The following is an 18640-nucleotide window of genomic DNA, read 5'->3' as shown; positions in this document are numbered from 1 at the left end:
GTATTAGTTTAAAACATAATATTTGTGATCTATTTCTTCGAAACGTATTTTTTTATAATAATTAATCGAAGTAATAGAAAATTCAAGAGGGTGCACTACGGTGCAGGTCGAGTTTGGCAGTAGCACAAACTAGTTTGAAGGAGGAGAATCACTTCTAGGCATGTAAGAGCTTGTCGAATATACCATGCAATTCTTTTAATTTCAAATCAAGGTAGGCTAACAGTTTAGAAATATAATGCGCATGCGGGGTGCGTACACCATATGTCGATGTCAAGTTAAATGCGGAGTCAAAAATATTGAATATAGGTAGGTATAGATAGAGTATATCGTCCATATTATCAAAGTGTGACCGCCATCTCCCCGGTGAGAGGAGTGAGGCGCGAGAGGTTTATTCCACCGCAGTACAATACCTGACGTGTTTCAGTTTCATACAATTTCAAGAAAAACAAAAAAATATTGATTTTTAAACAAAATGCGCTTAATACACTTCCCACACGTTCTGGTCATCCACGAAAACCTAGAACAATGACAAAAAATATATTACAACTAATACACAGCAATAAAGTCTAGTTGCGCCACTGATTCGCTTATCCGTCCATTATTATCGAATGTGGACGAACACGATACGAACAGAAGAGAGAACTTGTATATGTGTGATACAAAACAATGAGCACTGTTGCACTGTGTTCCCTCTATACATATAAAACCTGTTTGTGCGAAATAGTGATATCTCACCTAAAAAACTGAACACGTTGAATACTGGTGTTATGAACGATATGAATTTTTTTCCAAAGCCTACCTAAAATCCGCATTTAAAGAATCGCACGTTATAATATCAAACACGATACATGTACTACAAATAAATGTAAATAATTAATTGTAAATCAGCGGTTACAACAAATATTTTTTCTTCATATATTGCAATAGCATAATTTTAAAAAAAGCTGGCCTTTGATATATGTAATTCTGGATTTTATTATTTGCTGTAATGTATAGTCGGAGAAGTCGAAAGTGGCAATCCTAATTTCATTTTTTTTTGTAGCGGATTACCATAAAAGTATTAACTTTTGTCAAGTAATGTTTATAATCCGTCTACTTAGGAATAAACATAAGCACGACAACGAGATGAAAATCAGTCAAACGAAGTGGCATTGAAAGTATTGTAAATTAATAACACCGAATGCTCTGTAATTTTGCAAACGTCTTAAGGTTATTCTAAGTATGGTAAATTGTCAAAAAAAATTTATGCGTTGATATCCCTCCAAAAAAATGACGTCAACTCAAAACTGTGCCAGCTGCAAAATTTTTTAGAATTACTTGTACAGGGTGGCAAACATTTAATAGTATGTGGCAGTCTGTTGTATCGCTGAAAGCAAGAATGGCTCACCCTATTTTCCCAAAAATTTGAATATGCAGTATTATTATTAGTGTTACACTTTACCTATTCAGAGTGATATACAGTCGGTGCACACATACATATAAAACTGGTACAGGTAATTTTTTTTTCAGTGTGTAGTAAGCTGATTAATTGTTAATCAATTGTCAACTACAATAAGTATAACAAGTGGTCTGATTTTTTCCGACAACATTTGTGACACAAATTACCGAGTAGCTGTTAAGGAGACGAGTGTGATTTTCCAACAGCAACAGCTACGAGTTAATTTTCACACAAATTTTGTAGAAAAAAATCAGATAACGAGTTATATTCGACTTGACAATCTAAAGAGAATTTTTTTTTCCAATTTCTACTAATAAAATGCTCATTTTGTATGTTAAATCTCGCTATTAAAACAATAGTTTAATCGAAAGGATGAATAAAATGTTTATAGCAACACTTTATTCACACTGTCATTGACAACACGAATAAAGTAAAAAAACTAAAAATTCGCACTACCACTGAAATTTTCGTTGGTATGGATAAAATTTGCAACGCTTGGTAGTCCACCTCCTGTGAAACAATCCTAATGAAAGTCCAGGGGCATCGTTTGAATTTGACCGTGGCGAAAGTACAGGCAGCTTAGGCAATTTACCTTCTTCAAATGTTCATCATATTAGTAATAGTACAATTCATATTTATGTATATGGATTACCTAAACAATATTTTTTTTTAAATTTTGCAAAATTGGAAAAAATCTTGTATGATACACGTGAATAAACGAATTTTATCCACTCAAAAACATTATCACACTTAGCTTCGCCTCGTGTGCTAAACTGTTTTTTCGTTGGATAAAATTCACTTTTATTCACTTATACCATAAATAGCTAATTTACTTTTTACGGACAATAATTCACATAATTAATAGTTAGCGTAGTAGTTGAGTAACCATACCTACCTACTCTAAATAGTAACAAAACAACAAGGCAAAATATAAATAAATTTCTAAACATGAAATTTACTGTGTGCTGCTGGTTGATTTTCTTAATTATGGCAGCAAGATTTGGTAACAAGACTGTGTTTTAAATTCGAAATGCAGTGAAAGAAAGTCAGTACCGAAACACTGCAAGAACGCAAGATGCAATTTGTAAGCAGTTTACAGAAGTTTGTGAAATACGGAAGTTTCCTCTAAATAAAGCTGTCGGAATGAACGAGATGGCCAGTATTTTGGAAGATTATGCCTTTAACGCCAACAGAAAATATGGATCTGAATATAAAGAAGCTACTCTTAAAACAATTTGGAATACTACTGCGAAATTGGTGGTATTTCAAAAAGTTTAATATAAAAATGGATCCTTTCATGGATATCGACTTTGAGAGTGCACGTAAAACCAGAGACTCCAGAAGAAAAAAGCTGCGAGCTATCCCGGAAAAAGGAAAATTAGTTCATGTGCTATTGACGAAGTAAATTAGAGGAAAATGATTAATCATTGGGACGAAGATACTCCTTTGCAGTTATAGAAAAAAATGTATTTCATTGCTGCAAAGGAATTAGCATGGGTGAAGGAGCTCATTGTCTTCTTCACTCTTTTAAACCCGAAGTTGATAGTTGTGGTAATCTAACTGGACGTTATGAATACAATCCAATTTTTTCCAAGACTCGGCAAGGGGGTGCAAGTCTGACACGTGAAAGTTTATGTTTATGTTTATGTTTACTTTATTTACGGAAAACTCCATTTTAAAAAAATATATATATAAACAAGGTAAACTAACAAAAGTAAATAATCATTTCCTACCATTACTACAAATACAAAATGATATAAAGAAGTAATAAAAACTATCAAACTGAATATAACAAAAAAGCTAAGCTAAAATAAAATAAAACTATAACTTATTATAATATAATGAAATCTGAGACCTAAACCGAGCTTTCGACAATTCAAAAACAGAAATTTCAGATCGATTTGAATATTCGTTAGCAGCTTTCATCATTCTTTTCAGCGGATGGTAATGGGCTAGAGTTGTACTTGACGTTGGAACCCTGAAAATGTTTTTACTGCGTGTTATCGGGCTACTTATTACAGGCAACAAGAAGGATAATTTTCCTAACAAATATGGTTGATCAATATGCCCATTGATAATGCCGTGAAAAAAGCAGGCATCAGCAATCAATCTTCGCCTAAATAATGACTGAATATCTAACATGTTCATTATCCAGTTGTAACTATCCTTAACATGTCGATGCCCAGATTTGAATTCCATAGTGCGAAGAAATTTTTTTTGGATTTTTTCTAACCTTTCTGAGTCTACCTTATAAATCGGGGACCATACAGGAGAACAATAATCAAAATTCGACCGAACAAATGAACAATAAAGAGATTTCAATGCTGAGGATGAAAGATCGCTAGAATGACGCCAAATAAATCCCCACATGTTTAAAACTTTTTTAATAACAAAAGAGTAATGATTTTTAAACGAAAGGGAGGTGTCAAAAATCACTCCTAAATCCTTTATTTCTGAGACACGTGTAACACTATGGTTTTCTAAATGGTAATCATAAATAGTGTGTATTTTCGTTGTAAAAAATGAAATTACCTGACATTTATTAATATTCAGAAGCAACCAGTTTTTGTCGCACCAGTCAAATAGTACATTAAGGTCCATCTGAAGTTGTTCAGCATCTTGAACCGAATTTACAGATTTAAATAATTTTAAATCATCTGCATACAACAAATAATTAGAATAACGGAAGCCACAAGTCAAATCATTTATAAATAACAAAAAAAGAACAGGTCCACAGTGTGTGCCTTGAGGAACACCAGATGTGACGCAAAAAGGAGTCGAATTGTAATTCCCAATGCGAACTTGTTGAGATCTGCCAATCAAAAATTAAGATAACCACCAAACCGTTTTGTCATTGAAGCCTAATCTGTGTAATTTCATAATAAGTAAACGATGATTCACACGATCAAAAGCTTTCTCGAAGTCCGTATACACAGAGTCAACTTGAAACCGATTAGCGAGTGCTTCATTTAGGAACGTCTGATATTCAGTAAGATTGGACAATGTTGAACTACCAGGGCAAAAACCATGTTGTTTATAACAAATTACCGACCCGGATGCCCATTGCAACTGGGTAGTTACAATAGAATCAAGCATCTTAGGAATAACAGATTGATTACAGACACCTCTGTAGTTGTTGATTTTATCTCGCTGCCCCGATTTAAATATAGGCGCAATATAACTTCTTTTCCACAGTTTCGGAAAAACACCTTCATTTAACGAACTTTTGAATAGAGTGAACAAAGGTCTACACAATGTATATATACAATTTTTAAGGACTATACTCGGAACACCATCTGGACCCGAACTACAAGACGACTTCAAGTTAGAAATATGCGTAAAAACATCAAGGAGATTAATAGTTAGACCGGCTTCATTAACTTGACTAACAGAATCAAAATCACAATTAAAGTTACGGTTATCATCCACAATATAAACTGAAGAAAAATATTCAGCAAACAAACTCGCAATTTCATAACCCCCTTTTGCTGAACGCTGATCCAGAGACATTTCTTTTGGGAAAGTACTAGCATTCCTTTTCTTGTCACGAATAAATTTCCAAAAAAATGTAGGGTTATTAAAAATACTAGCATTAACGTTGGAAATGTATAACTCATAGAGTTGTTTGCTAAGTTCCTTACACTGCGATCTTAACAATTTAAAGTACAGATAATCTTCAAATTTGCCGGATTCTTTATATTTAGAATGTGCTGATCTTTTCTTTCTACAAAGATCCTTAAGCTCCTTATTAAACCAAATAGGATAATTCTGGGCATTATGCTTTACCGTTTTATATGGGATATATTTTTCAAAACCAACAAATAGAATGTCGTAGAAGATTGACACTTTCTCATCAAGATTACTACTAGTCAATAAAAAATCCCAACAAATTGAAGCAAAATATCCATTCAAGAGGTTATAATCGCCTTTTGCAAAATCATAAATACAAAATTCGAAGCGTAATGATGGTGTAACACTGGTGGACATCTGCCATGAACAAGGAGTATGATGAATGCTTTGTACAAATATAGGATCTAGCGCAGGCGAAACTTGTATATCAACCACATTTGAAAATATTAAATCCAAAAAAACGTTTCGACTGTTAGGAATCATGTTAATTTGTTTAAGGTTCAAAAGCGCAGAAGTTGAGCTTATAGCATCGCAATATTCCTGCTGACTAACTGAAGAACAGCTAACATCATCTCCGTACCAGATAAGATCGGGGAGATTAAAATCTCCGGCGATTATGTAGGATGAATTGGGGAAACGATCAAAGATTGACTCCAGACCACTGCAGTATTCCTCATAAATGGAAAGTGGTGATGCAGGAGGAATATATACCCCACCCACAATCAAATCTATATCGTTATAAGTTAAACGAACAAAAATACTTTCAACAGAATGCCCGGATAGTATAATTTGAGATTGAAAAAATTTGTTAATGGCAATCAACACCCCACCACCACGTAATTTACCTGTAAAATGAACATTGCGATCCGCACGAAAGATGTTGTAATTATTTAAACACCACTCGTTATTACCAATACTACTACATAACCACGATTCTGAAATAATGATAACGTCATACACTGACAAATTAACTTTCGAAGAAAAATCCTTTATCTTAGACCTAAGACCGCCAACGTTCTGGTAATAGAAATTTATTACTTTTTTGGAAAAGTGGTTCGGGAAGTGCCTTTTTTAACGATGAAGGCTTGATTATTTTTATATTGAAGATCTATATCCGCTTCACCATTAGACAACCTTTTCTTAAACTCATCTCGTACATTGTTGTTAAAATCGCGTTGAAATCTCGTTAAATCAGGACGAAAATGATTGTTACGATTACTATTAGCCTTGTTTGATCTAAGAATATTTTTAGCATCGATTTCGGATTCACAAACAATCTTTAAAGGTCTGGCACTGTTAGGTCTAAACGAACCAATGCGAACAACTTTTTTAGGATTTGGGAATGACCCTAGAGGAGACAAGATCGTGGAGATCTGTTGCAAATCATCCTCAATTTTTTGAGCAACAGAGGACGCCGTTGATTCTGGTACATTAGATAATAAAACATTTGAACTACGCAATTTACGGTCTTCAATCTCCGCTGCTATTGAGTTGAAATCGAGATCACAGTGATTAATATTTGATACCGGATGTGATGTTTTAAATGCAGCCCACTCCTCCTGAATTAAGCTTACCTTGTTTTCCACAGTTATAAGTCTATCATTAATACTTTTTAAAGAATTGTCAATATATTGTTTAAGATCTTGTTGCAAAATACTTAACTGTTTTTTCATGATTTCTTCGATTTTATCAGTTATAACTGAAGTGTAAGGTGGAGAACATTTAGGGCATAACCATGGTGATTGATTGCTAATTATTTCAGCAATCTCAGATTCGTTTAATTTCAAACATCTAATGTGCCCGTACTTTTTGCATGACCCACATTTTACGGATGGAGTTGTAGGTGTTACGGCACCCTCACAAAATAAACAAACAACGCCCATATTGGAGAAAATGAGAAACCGGGATACAACTTTTAATAATAATAACTAAAAGAAAAGAAAAAAGAGGTTTAAGAGAAGGTATTAATTTACAAAACTAGTGCAACAATTTCTATTGAAACGTCCACAAAACAAAACAAAACCACAAAACCTATACCACGGAGGCGCCCTCACAGCACATCACACTCGAACTAACTGTGGCGCTCACTGGAACGTGGACAATAAAGAAACTATCGTATGTAAACAAAGCAAAATTCAGAAAATAAAATTAGGAGTTATGTATGTCTGTTAACAGCTCACTAATTGACTGTTACGCCATTAAAGTAAATGGTTAATACCAAATGGAGATCCAGATTTGTGCCCTGTCAGGTACAATAACAGCATTTTTATTTTATTTTTCTAGAAATATCTTTTTTAGACTTTAGAGAAGATGTTGGCAAAGAAAGGCAAGACTATTAAAACGGATCGTTTATGTTTGACAGAAAATCCTTCATGGAAGACATCGTCTTGGTACAAAAATTCACCAGTTGGTGTAAACGAATTCAGTAAACGGTTTAAAACTAGTGCTGAAAAAGTGGGATTGGATACAAAAAGCCGAAAAATCACAAATCACTCTGCACGCTCGACAGCTCTTAGTCAACTTACAAAAGCTGGAATTGGCGAACAACAATTAACAAAAATTACAGGACATTCTTCGGCAGGATCTATCCGTCCTTATTTGCAGCTAGACAGTTCTCACCACAATAAAATTGTAACAACATTTAGGCAAGATATTACAGCTGTCGAAAGTGGAGAAAAAAGAAGATGAAAAGGAAAATAAGATTTATAAAAATTGTACCTTGAATTGTTATTATTCCAATCAGTAATCAGTAATTTCAGTTTCAAATGTATTTTTGTATGTTCCATTATCATTTTTTATTAAAGTTCATTTTACAAGTTTGACAAATTAATTTGACATACATTTTTTCGCTGAAAAACAGTGTTGTTGCCTAACAGAAGGATGTTTTTTCACTGAAAACATTTTTCGGTGAATGCCATTGGACAAATTTCGAACAATCCTGCCATTTTATTGGTTAAGAATTTTAGAGTTGGATTGTCAATAAAAAATTTAATTTGTCATCTTGACAGTTTCAAGTTTTGGCAATAGAAATCTACAAATGCCTTTAACTTGTTTTCAGAAGCATATAATTTGACAAAGACTTGACGCGAGTTCTAAAAGTTATTGCTGATGAACTGGATTCCAGCAAAAGTACAGTTTTATTGGCGAAGAGAAGAATTGAAAATTTTGAGTCATACGGAAACTAGGCACAGAACGTCCAAAGCTTACCACCGAAGATCGTGAACTCGATCCATACCTGTGTTCCATACTCGCTCTGACGTTTATTTTGCTCATTCATCAGTAATGGTAATAACATTGCCCTAGAAAAAGTTGAAGATGATTATTCAAGCAAAGCGGCACTGAAAGTAAGAGCAGTTAGAGAAGATGGATCCGTCTTTAGAAAAATTATTTTATTAACGCTTTGTGTAGAACTAACAACTTCCTTTTGACAAAAAATTGGAGATGGTTTTATCACATTGTTGGTGGGGCAAATTAGGCAATGTTTTGTTAGCATTTTACCACCTACATCATATTCGTAACACACAAAATTTGAGAAGAATCGGTCCTGTGGTTTCGAGATTCTAATAAAAATTGTCACAGACGGCGAACAGACAGATAAACAGAAATGGGCGACTTATTTTATCGTAATTTACGTCAAAAAACATTAAAGTGGCTATTCGTCCGACAGATTCGATTACGATACTTCTTCAGCTTACGCTCGGTAAGTAAAATGTTGAAATAGTGGCAGTTTAAAAATGGGGACCTCACTGGAGTATTACACCAGAATATTGACATAATACGTCAATAATACTATGTGAAACATTCCTGTAACGATATAAATAAAAAAATAATGTCTTTTTAGCAATGACTGTGATTGGAAATGAGTCCTAAGTGTAGTGTATTCTCGAGATTAAGAGAGCAAGCACTACTGAGAACTCCTAAAGAACCGTCTCAAAGCTGGCCATCAGACCGAAAGGTACGGGTCTTTGAGTGTTGGAATTTTTTTTGCACTACAATAAAGCACCGCCATATCCTCCAGATTCCATGGTGGCAACAGTCCTAACGTAGTCCTACCCTATTACGATTCCTTTAGTCCCTTTAAAGAGGCATTAGGTGAAAAAAAAATCAGATAAATGATACAGTAATATAGGCGGTGCATGAGGAGTTGTGCTTGCGATCAGAAGAAGTTTTTTCTACGGGTATTCAAGCTCTTCTAAAACTGTGAATTACCTGTATAAAATTTAATGGGGACTATGCCGAAAGATGACATAGTTGATTTTGACGCTAATTCAATAAATTTTGATTAAAAACGATTCCATATAAATGCATTTTTCGTGAAAAAAGTAATCCTGATAGTACAATCGACACATAGAGCCTGTTGTGGAATTGAATGCAAACAATTGAACTGATACTAGAACTCATAAATATGTACATATATGAAACTTCGCTAGGTAGCATTTATCCGAAAACTCATTTTTTTGGCCTGCCCCCTACCCCCCCTTCGTGTTGACGAACCGGTCAGTATATCAATTCATTTTCGTTTGGCTAAACACTTAGTGCAAGTTTTTGCCGCAAAAGCGACTAAGCCCGTTGTGATTTGATTACAAACGTGCAATTGGGGTGGTGAATTTTCAGTTTTCGGGTAATTTTTGCAGTGCAAAAGATAGTACAATGATTTATACCAACGTAAAATACACGGATATGGTACTTGGGTAGCTGTGAAGCTGCGGACAATACCCAGCAGGTGAGAGTTGAGTACAGTGTACACTTCCCAAACCCAAACCACAAACCTTCCAGCTGGACACACGTTTGTTGCAGCAGTTTCACACCGACGTGATTTCAGGAAATTCACACACAGATCGGGTACTGGATCTGGAACCCGAAATTTTGGATGTTTTTGTGGAAGAGGTCAATATCAGCATTTGTCGATTGCCATTTTGTACGGGTATTGTAGAACGGACCCTTCACGAACAAGAATTGCATCCATACTGCATTAACGTGTGTGTCTCGTTCCCCGGACTTAACTCGCTGTTATTTTTTTAGTTAGTGTACGCGATCGCCATGAATTCTGTGGAAGAAGTAACTACACGTGTGAATGCTGTGGTGGCTCAAACAATTCGTCAAAATCCAGTGACAGAATACAGACTTCAATGACCCGGCTAATTCAAGCATAAATTAAAAGAGAAGGATGGTATTTTGAGCGAATTTTATAAATAAGTGAAATGCCTGCGGTGCTAGAGGCATTTACATATTTGATGATTTATTGTGATCGTTCAAATGAAACTATTTGTCGAGTGTTATAAGTTTGCAAAAACTTTGTAATTCTATCCAATATTTTATGTTTTTATTGTTCCAACGCACGGTACCACAGTGAACAACATGTATTTATTTTGTTGTTAATAAATGAGCCCTTTGGAAAATAAACTAGGTTTTCTTTTATTTATTATTATTTGTTTCTTGAACACATGTGAGCGACGACCTTATTACCTGATATTACCGGATGGTTTCTGTTGCTTTGAAGAATGTAGGTATTAATTTGTTAACTACACATCGCGGGCGATTTCATACTTCATGTATTTCGAATTTTAGGTGTAAAACAATTAAGTTTTGAACAAAATGTTATACTCCTATAGAAAAGTTTACGCTAATAATGAGTCCTACAACCAGTTAAGTTTTTTGCATTCAATTCAATAACAGCTTGTATAAGGCCTGAATGGTTAGTCAGTCTTGTGGCTTTACTAACTTTCAATCCAGCAATAAAGTTGGGAACGATTCGCTCAATTCGCGCAATTCTTACATTGCTGCAATAGAACATGCTGCATCTTGTGTAGTTCGAAGTATGAACGCGGTTTCTGCATGGTGAACTAGAACTACACACATGAAAGAATCAAGAAGATACAACAAACTTAAGTTTGCCAACTAAATCAGAGTCAAGTAAGAGCCAGCTGCTGAAACGAACCTTTTCGGAAGTTTTCTGCAAAAATTAGGATTTAGAGTCAGTGAAGGTATTCCGTGTTTATACATCAAGGTAAAAAAGGACGAAATGCTAATATTAACTGTGTTCGTAGATAACGGCTTAGTTGGATTCACAGGACGTAGAAGTTTTTCTTGAGGAGCAAATCGGAATTCAGGATTGTTTTAAATCAAGCAAATTATTAAATGTTCCCTTGAAAGTGGTAACACTAAGATGAGTCAATGTTGTGGAAGTGTATTTCCAAGGGCTTGCCCGTTGGAAATAAATCGCTAATAATAATAATAATAATAACTTGCTTGAACTTTTTGATTTTTCAAAATGCAATCTGATTACATCACGGATGTTGAAGAGCCCAGCAATTTTACAAACAGAGAAAGACGATATCAATAAGCATCATTATAGGCAAGTAGCGGTAAATTGATGCATCTGATGTACAAGATCAGATTAGCTAATAGCCTCGGGTTCCCATCAAGGCTAGTAGAAAATTCTTCTACAGTTAACTTAGGTTAAGTAAAACTTGTATTCAGATGTACTGCTGAATTATGTATTCATAACATTTTTTGGAAACGACAGTATATACTTCCAAGTTCGACCTTGATTTATAATTTCATAATAACTGACTTTAATCGACTTTGTTACCTATGTATTATTAATTATTAAAATTTTTCCCTCTCAAAAATATGTGTACCTACATAATTTTTTTAAGCAAGAAGTTACTCCCTTGAGGTCAGTACATCAGTTATTTTCTAAAAATAATATGAATATATGTCTCAAAATGGCCAACAGCGTAAAAAGTTGTCTTTTTAGCTAACGATCACTAAGTTCGCCTATACTCGTACATCTATGGTATAAACACATGATATGTAATTCAGTACGTACTTTTGCACGAAATAGAGTTCAACAGTATGCATTTGCAGGGCGTATTTTTTTATTATGATAAAGATAATTTTTTTATCACGAAGGAACGTTTATGAAATGAAGGGTACAAAGAGTAATAAAAAACGATGGTAGATAATTAATTGCCTGCAACGATTTGTACAACAGCCATTTAAATACTCCTCAGTTTTTTTTTAAGGGGTTTACTCAACAAGAATTTTTTTCTATTTTTTTTGTACCTGTAGTTACACTGTTGTAGTTACTGATTAATTGTGAAAATCATTAGCACATCATTAATAAATTGTTTTATAAAAATCTCTGTTAGTATTTCGTTTTGACCACATAAATATTAAAAACGTAACATAAGTTTAACATTTATTATTATTAACAGGTGTAACAAGGGAATTGGTAAAGCCATTGTACGGGTAGAAGTAATTACATGTTATCAGCTAACACTTGCATAGAGACTAAGTGCTGATATCAGCTGATAATAACTTTTTATCTGTCTCTTACTATCTCTAAACCCATCGACATAACCTTCACACACAGTCACTGTTACCGGTTTTAAACAAGCAACATGCCTTTAAGAGAGCTCTCTACGGAACTGCAAGACGTGGCCATAAAAGAGCTAAATGAAGATCCCCAAAGAATTCCTGATGATTTGGCTCACATTAAAACCTGGCTTTCTAAACAGGCGTACTTAACAGCAAGGACCGGTAAGTTTTTAATTTTATTTTGAAAAATGTTCCCACTTAGTAAACTATTTCAATTGTAGATGAGCAGTTACTTTTAACATTTTTAAGAGGCTGCAAATATAGTCTAGAGCGTACTAAAGAAAAAATAGATATGCATTACACCTTAAAAACTATTACCCCGGAAATCTACGCGGATCGAGATCCATTACGACCAGAAATTCAGAAAGTGTTGTCTGTCGGGTAAATAATACATTAGATTTATTGTTTAAATATGTCTTGAATTAATAATTTTAGGCCAATGTTGCCCTTACCAAAGACTGCTCATCCAGCTGGGCCGCGCTATAATCTAGCAAGAAATAGTCTTGTCTCTATTCATGACTTAGATCAAGCTGCAGTTTTTAAAGTTAGTGCAATGATACAGGACATCCTGTTACTAGAAGATGACAATCTTGCCGTGGCTGGAACCACTTTGCTTCATGATATGTCTAATCTATCGATGACTCACATAATTTCAACAGTTTCTCCATCACTGGTGAAAAAAATTATGACTTGTGTTCAACATGGCTATCCGAATAGAATTAAAGGTGCCATTTTTTTCAATGTTACTCCTGTCTTTGACGCAATTCATAGAGTGTTTAAACCATTTTTAACTGAAAAAGTGCGGGACAGGGTGAGTGACGGCAACAGTTCAAAACGCGTTTATTGTTAGTTTCATATTTAAATTATGTTTAGATGCGCATATGTAAAACTCCAGAGGATTTACATCAAGTTGTACCAAAATCAGTACTTCCGGAAGAACTAGGTGGAGAAGGTGGCAAAATAGAAGACATCGTAGCCTATTGGAAGACCAAAGTTGAAAGCTATCGTGATTGGTTTATTGAAGATGCTAAATATGGAACAAATGAGAAGAATAGACCAGGAAAACCGAAAACCTCTGAATCGATTTATGGAATAGACGGTTCTTTTCGACAGCTTGCCGTTGATTAATAAAATAAACATTGGTCTTTATCTTATCAGAATTCAATAAGAGGAACAAATAAATTATGTTATGTAATTCTCGTATGCTCTTTTTTGCAAATGCATAAAATCTATGGCTGCAAATGGTTTGAATTGATATAATCAACGTTAGAGTATTGATTGCACCATAATAGATAACAAAAAATGTCTAACAAAATTTATTACTTCTAGATAATTGATGTCATGAATTTTCACTGTACTTTGGCTGAAATGGCAGTTCTTTATCTAAAATTATGTTTAAGTCTTTAATTGTGTTAAAAATAATCGTACTTATTTATGCATATACAACAACTGAGTAGGGCGTTTTATTTTCACCAGGACGCAAATTTTAAAGACGATCCTTGATTAGCATATTAATCTTAACAAATATGAAAAAAGACGCTTTTGAAAATCCCATATCTTCTATTTTCAAATGAAAAAATGTCCCTAGATTAGGGCGTTAGTTTTGGGTTACAAATATGGGAAAAAGTATGCACAAAATGAAGTTTAAAATCAGTTTAAACATATACTGACCACCACCACATTGAATTCAGAAAACTAGGTAGAAAACAGCTCCATACGCTCATTTTAGTGAATGCGTTTGCAGTTTAGGCATCTTAAAAATTATTAATACAAAATATAACTCTTAAACCACAGAAAATTCACTAATCTAGAAAAACATGTCTAAATAATAAAGTTTCATGACTATTTTCAGTTGTTACATCGCATTTTCCATTATAATCGAGAACATTCCGTTGTTTCAAAGCCGAGATTTAATTTTGACGATTTCGGTTTTATAAAACGGGTTAAATGTTAAACTTACTAATGTAATACTCGTACTTTCAAATGTAAGAAAAAGTCATTTTAAATTCAGTTCATTGGGTTTTTAAACTTTGCATATACTCCTGAAAGGCCAGTGTTTTTTGATGTTTTTCCCGCATTGCTGGAGCTTTTACACACTACTTGTGTAAAAAGCAAGTTACGATTGGTCTATCTGCGATTGTAAAGTGAACTTCAAAATTCATGAGGCGAAAAAAAATATTAACGTTTTCTAGTACTGGCCTTTAAATACGATGCGCTTAGTTTGAAATATTATGAGATTACAAATACTGAGTGGTTGAACAAAAAGTCTCCAAAAAGATTCTTCATGAAAAAAAGCGAAAAAGAAAAGAAGTGAAGCTCGTATACACACACAGTTATAGATTTAACGTAAACGTGGATATTTAAAATTTGTGCTTGTACATTACTTCTAAAACAAATTAACTAAGTACCAGACAAAAGGTGAAAGTAAATTTACCTTTAGTGTAGATAAAAAAAACCCACATTTATACACGTCACGCAGAAAAATTTGGTTAGTTCGAGAAAATGATACAGCACAAACACTGTTATATGCACCAAATGATATAAAATATTTGTGGGTAAAGATAAAAGCCTAACCACAAACAGTCTTGTAAATCTTATTAGAAGTTCATTGCAACGGCGACGTCATCAAATAACTGTTTTAATAAACCCGTATGTATTAATCTATATTAGTAGAACGACAACATATGATTCGTTAGTTCGGCGGTTAATTTTGATTATATTTGATTGGTTTGTTATTATAATAATACTTTTATGCTTAAGAACAAAACAGAATATATGATTTCTTTAAAACATGTTTGATGGCGAGATATTTCCCCACAACAATGTATACTATCCTCAAACATATTTGGCGTTTATGACTTCACACCAATTTGACTCCCATTATAATTCAATAGGCCGTCACAACCGGATGTCTTAAACCCGCTCACCGATACCTACCTGAAAAGACCTTTTCTGGTAAAAGCACAGGGCAGGACTGAGTTTTGCATTTACCGACAACTGCGCCTTTCGAGTTTTTTATTTTAAGTAAAAACAAAGTAACTTTGTACTCAATCATCTTTTTTTACAGCACAACTATTTACTTATTAACTACTACTGCTTATTTATTGATCGAAATAGTCACTGTCATCATCACTCGACTCTTCTAAATTAATAATTAACGGTGTTATCAACCGTGCCCTGTACTGGTCTTCTTCTTTTGTGGAATGTCGTACACAATTGGCCCACATTTCGGCAGTTATTTTAGAAGCTTCTTCCCTAATTATGTCAATTGTTGCACTACTAAATTTTGGTGCCGTATTATTCCTTCTTATATTATTTTTCATTTGCGACCAGATTAGTTCGATGGGGTTAAATATACAATGGTACGGCGGAAGTCTAATCACCCTAAATCCACGATCTCGCGCCATAGCATCTTTTTATATTGTTTCTCAAATTTTCGAGTGTGTAACACTTCTAATAATTGTGTCTTTGTGTAATTTTCTTCAAAGTATAAATCATGTTCTGTAAGGAAATTTTGAAATTTGAAAATTTTAACAAACAAAATCACAAAGGTCTTTTCAGGTAGGTATCGGTGAGCGGGTTTAAGACATCCGGTTGTGACGGCCTATTGAATTATAATGGGAGTCAAATTGGTGTGAAGTCATAAACGCCAAATATGTTTGAGGATAGTATACATACAGGAGCAGATCAGTTGTTATAAAAATGAAACTGATAATCTGTCCTGTAACACAGTTTGTGTCAGTTATCTTTATCTTTATAGGTGCATAAAAAATTTGTTGTTCCATTCTGTGCCGTGTATGTATTGACTATTTTGAAATATATACATTCTAAAACTGAACCAAATCTGTGACGTTTGCATCACCTGAGGTAATTATTAATGAACAGAATCATTTTTCTACTTTGTATATTGTCGATATGCAAGAAACATGTTTATTTATTATTTGCTAGTCTATATGTAGTATGGTGAAACCCGGAGCATTTTATTAAAATTGTAAACTCATACTTGTTCACATTTTTGAAGCATGGGAAGCCTACGTACGAAAAAACAAGCTTGTATTTTTTTCATAGAAAGTTTTGTACTCCACATTTCTTTTATTCAAGTACCTTTTACGATCTTTGTCCATTATTCTAATATTCGCAAAACAAATTATATTTTTCGTCGTCATTTGCGGGAGCGTAGCAGTGGTCCTTCGAAATTTTTAATGTATTAAATGAAGTGATCAAATCAAGATCAAAGATGAAAATTGTTTCTGGATCACATTTATTTTTTAAGGCTTTTTTCTTCAAGTTTTACATGCATAATATTAATAATAATATGTTTGCGAATAAGAAACTTAAATTTCCTTTTTTCTAGTTCCAAAGGAACTAGTTTCGAACTTTGTATACTTCTGTAATACAGCAACTTACGAAATATTAAAAAATTTCATCTTATTGAACTATCTATTTAGTATATACAGGGTTAGTCACGAGAGAATTACTTCTGAAAATTATTTTTACGCAACCCAAAATACGAATACCATGTACCATTTGATACTAACTGAATTTAAAATGAAATGCTTAATCCATGATTGCTTTGAGTTTGGCAATCTCATTTTGACAATTGTGGAAACGGAGGTTACGCGAATGTCCATGGTGGTACCGCAGCCAGTCGGAAATCTCCTCCGGCGCCGCTAATAAATTTGTCAGTGTGCTTCTTGATCTTTTACAACCGATTAATCACGAGAAAATTATTTCTAAAAATTCCTTTTACTGCATTTTATTCAAAGGTTACAACACAAACTCAAACAAGTAAGTAAATAATTTAACTACTAATCTGTTGAAAATGTTGGGCATTTTGGGGGGATGCTACGGCTTTTTTGTAAATGGATGGCCGAAGAAGTCCAGAAGTTGCAGATTTGCACTTCGAAGTGGCTCTAGGTGACGTAGAGATGGCGAATTAACACATGCACATTAGCAGCGAACAACATTGGTAGAGCACTTACGGCTTCAGTATAGCCCAGATTGATCTGACTGTATGTCGTCGATCCAATGGGGCTCTAGAGGCGAGTCAACGATGAAAAAAAAATGTTAAAAATTAATTAACGTCAAAGTGACACTGCCAAAGTCAAAGCAATCATGGATTAGGCATTTCATTTTAAATTTAGATAATATCAAGTGGTACAGGGTATTAGTATTTTGGGTTGGGTAAAAATAATTTTCAGAAGTAATTCACTCGTGACTAACCCTGTATGTTACAGTGAAATGCAGTCAATTCTAACAATCACTAAGGAATGCTAGCATACACTAGTCAAAAGTTCTCAGTAAATGCTAATATGCCCTAGTGATTGTTGGCATTGACAGGTTTCCAGCTTTCACTGTAACATATACATGGTTTCCCAACATAATATAAATCAAAGTTGCTGAAGAACATTAACGTAGTGTAATATTAAATCTTACACTACTAAGAATAAAGATGATAGAGTATATATATTTTTTTATTAAGCTATTCCACAACCCTGTTCAACTATTCCTCATGAGCTAATGACATTTTAATGTACACGACGCAAAAAGTAAAAATCTGATTACTTAGCAAAATTATAGTAGTCCAGTTAAAGATTAAAAAAAAAAGTTTACAAACATTCTCTCTATTGAATACTGAGTACGGTACCTGAAGCAAGTAAAGCCCGCCTAACTGAAGGGACTAGTCAGCATACCTATTACTTATAATATCGGGGACCAATACTTAACAATACGTTATATCACAGGGTACCAACAATAACTAAAAAAAATGAACTTGTTTGTACCCATTATATTTGTTTTATCAGAATATTTATGGACTTCACACTAAAACGTCAAAATGTTTTCGGAATTATCTTGGATTATAATGTGGTCATTTTATGCGAAGCCTGGCTCAGTGACGATATATTACTAATTAATTATTATGTTACAAATAAATCACGGGGAGATAGTGTACCTATTCATCGCAGTTCGATCGGACCATTTTTCGGTTTCAGCATTTGTTTCTGTTAGTTTTCACAATGAATAGGATTTTGGGTATTGTACATATTCCGGAAAATTATAATCTTAATGATTGCTTATTTACTTGGCAGATTTTTCCTTTCAGTTTTCGCTAGTATTTTGTGGTAATTAACGTTTATTGATATAACGTAACATCTATTGACTAAATTCATAATACCCACCCTCAGTCCA

At 33.9% G+C, this 18640-nt stretch overlaps 1 protein-coding gene across 1 annotated transcript; it reads left to right on the top strand.

Moving 5' to 3' along the window:
- Positions 1-12422: 12422 nt before the first annotated feature.
- On the top strand, positions 12423-13646 carry LOC135130060 (alpha-tocopherol transfer protein-like). The gene is made up of 4 exons (XM_064057374.1): positions 12423-12613; positions 12673-12832; positions 12887-13262; positions 13325-13646. The coding sequence occupies exons 1-4, from the start codon at positions 12475-12477 to the stop codon at positions 13577-13579; spliced, it is 930 nt and encodes a 309-aa protein (XP_063913444.1). The 5' UTR covers positions 12423-12474; the 3' UTR covers positions 13580-13646.
- Positions 13647-18640: the final 4994 nt, after the last annotated feature.

The sequence above is a fragment of the Zophobas morio genome, unplaced genomic scaffold (genome assembly GCF_036711695.1).
Source record: "Zophobas morio isolate AGI-343-1 ecotype UQ-CSIRO unplaced genomic scaffold, CSIRO_AGI_Zmor_V1 ptg000017l, whole genome shotgun sequence".
Classification (NCBI taxonomy): Eukaryota; Metazoa; Arthropoda; class Insecta; order Coleoptera; family Tenebrionidae; genus Zophobas; species Zophobas morio.
The sequence above is the reverse complement of the archived record's forward strand: the minus strand, read 5'-3'. Positions and strand labels throughout refer to the sequence as shown.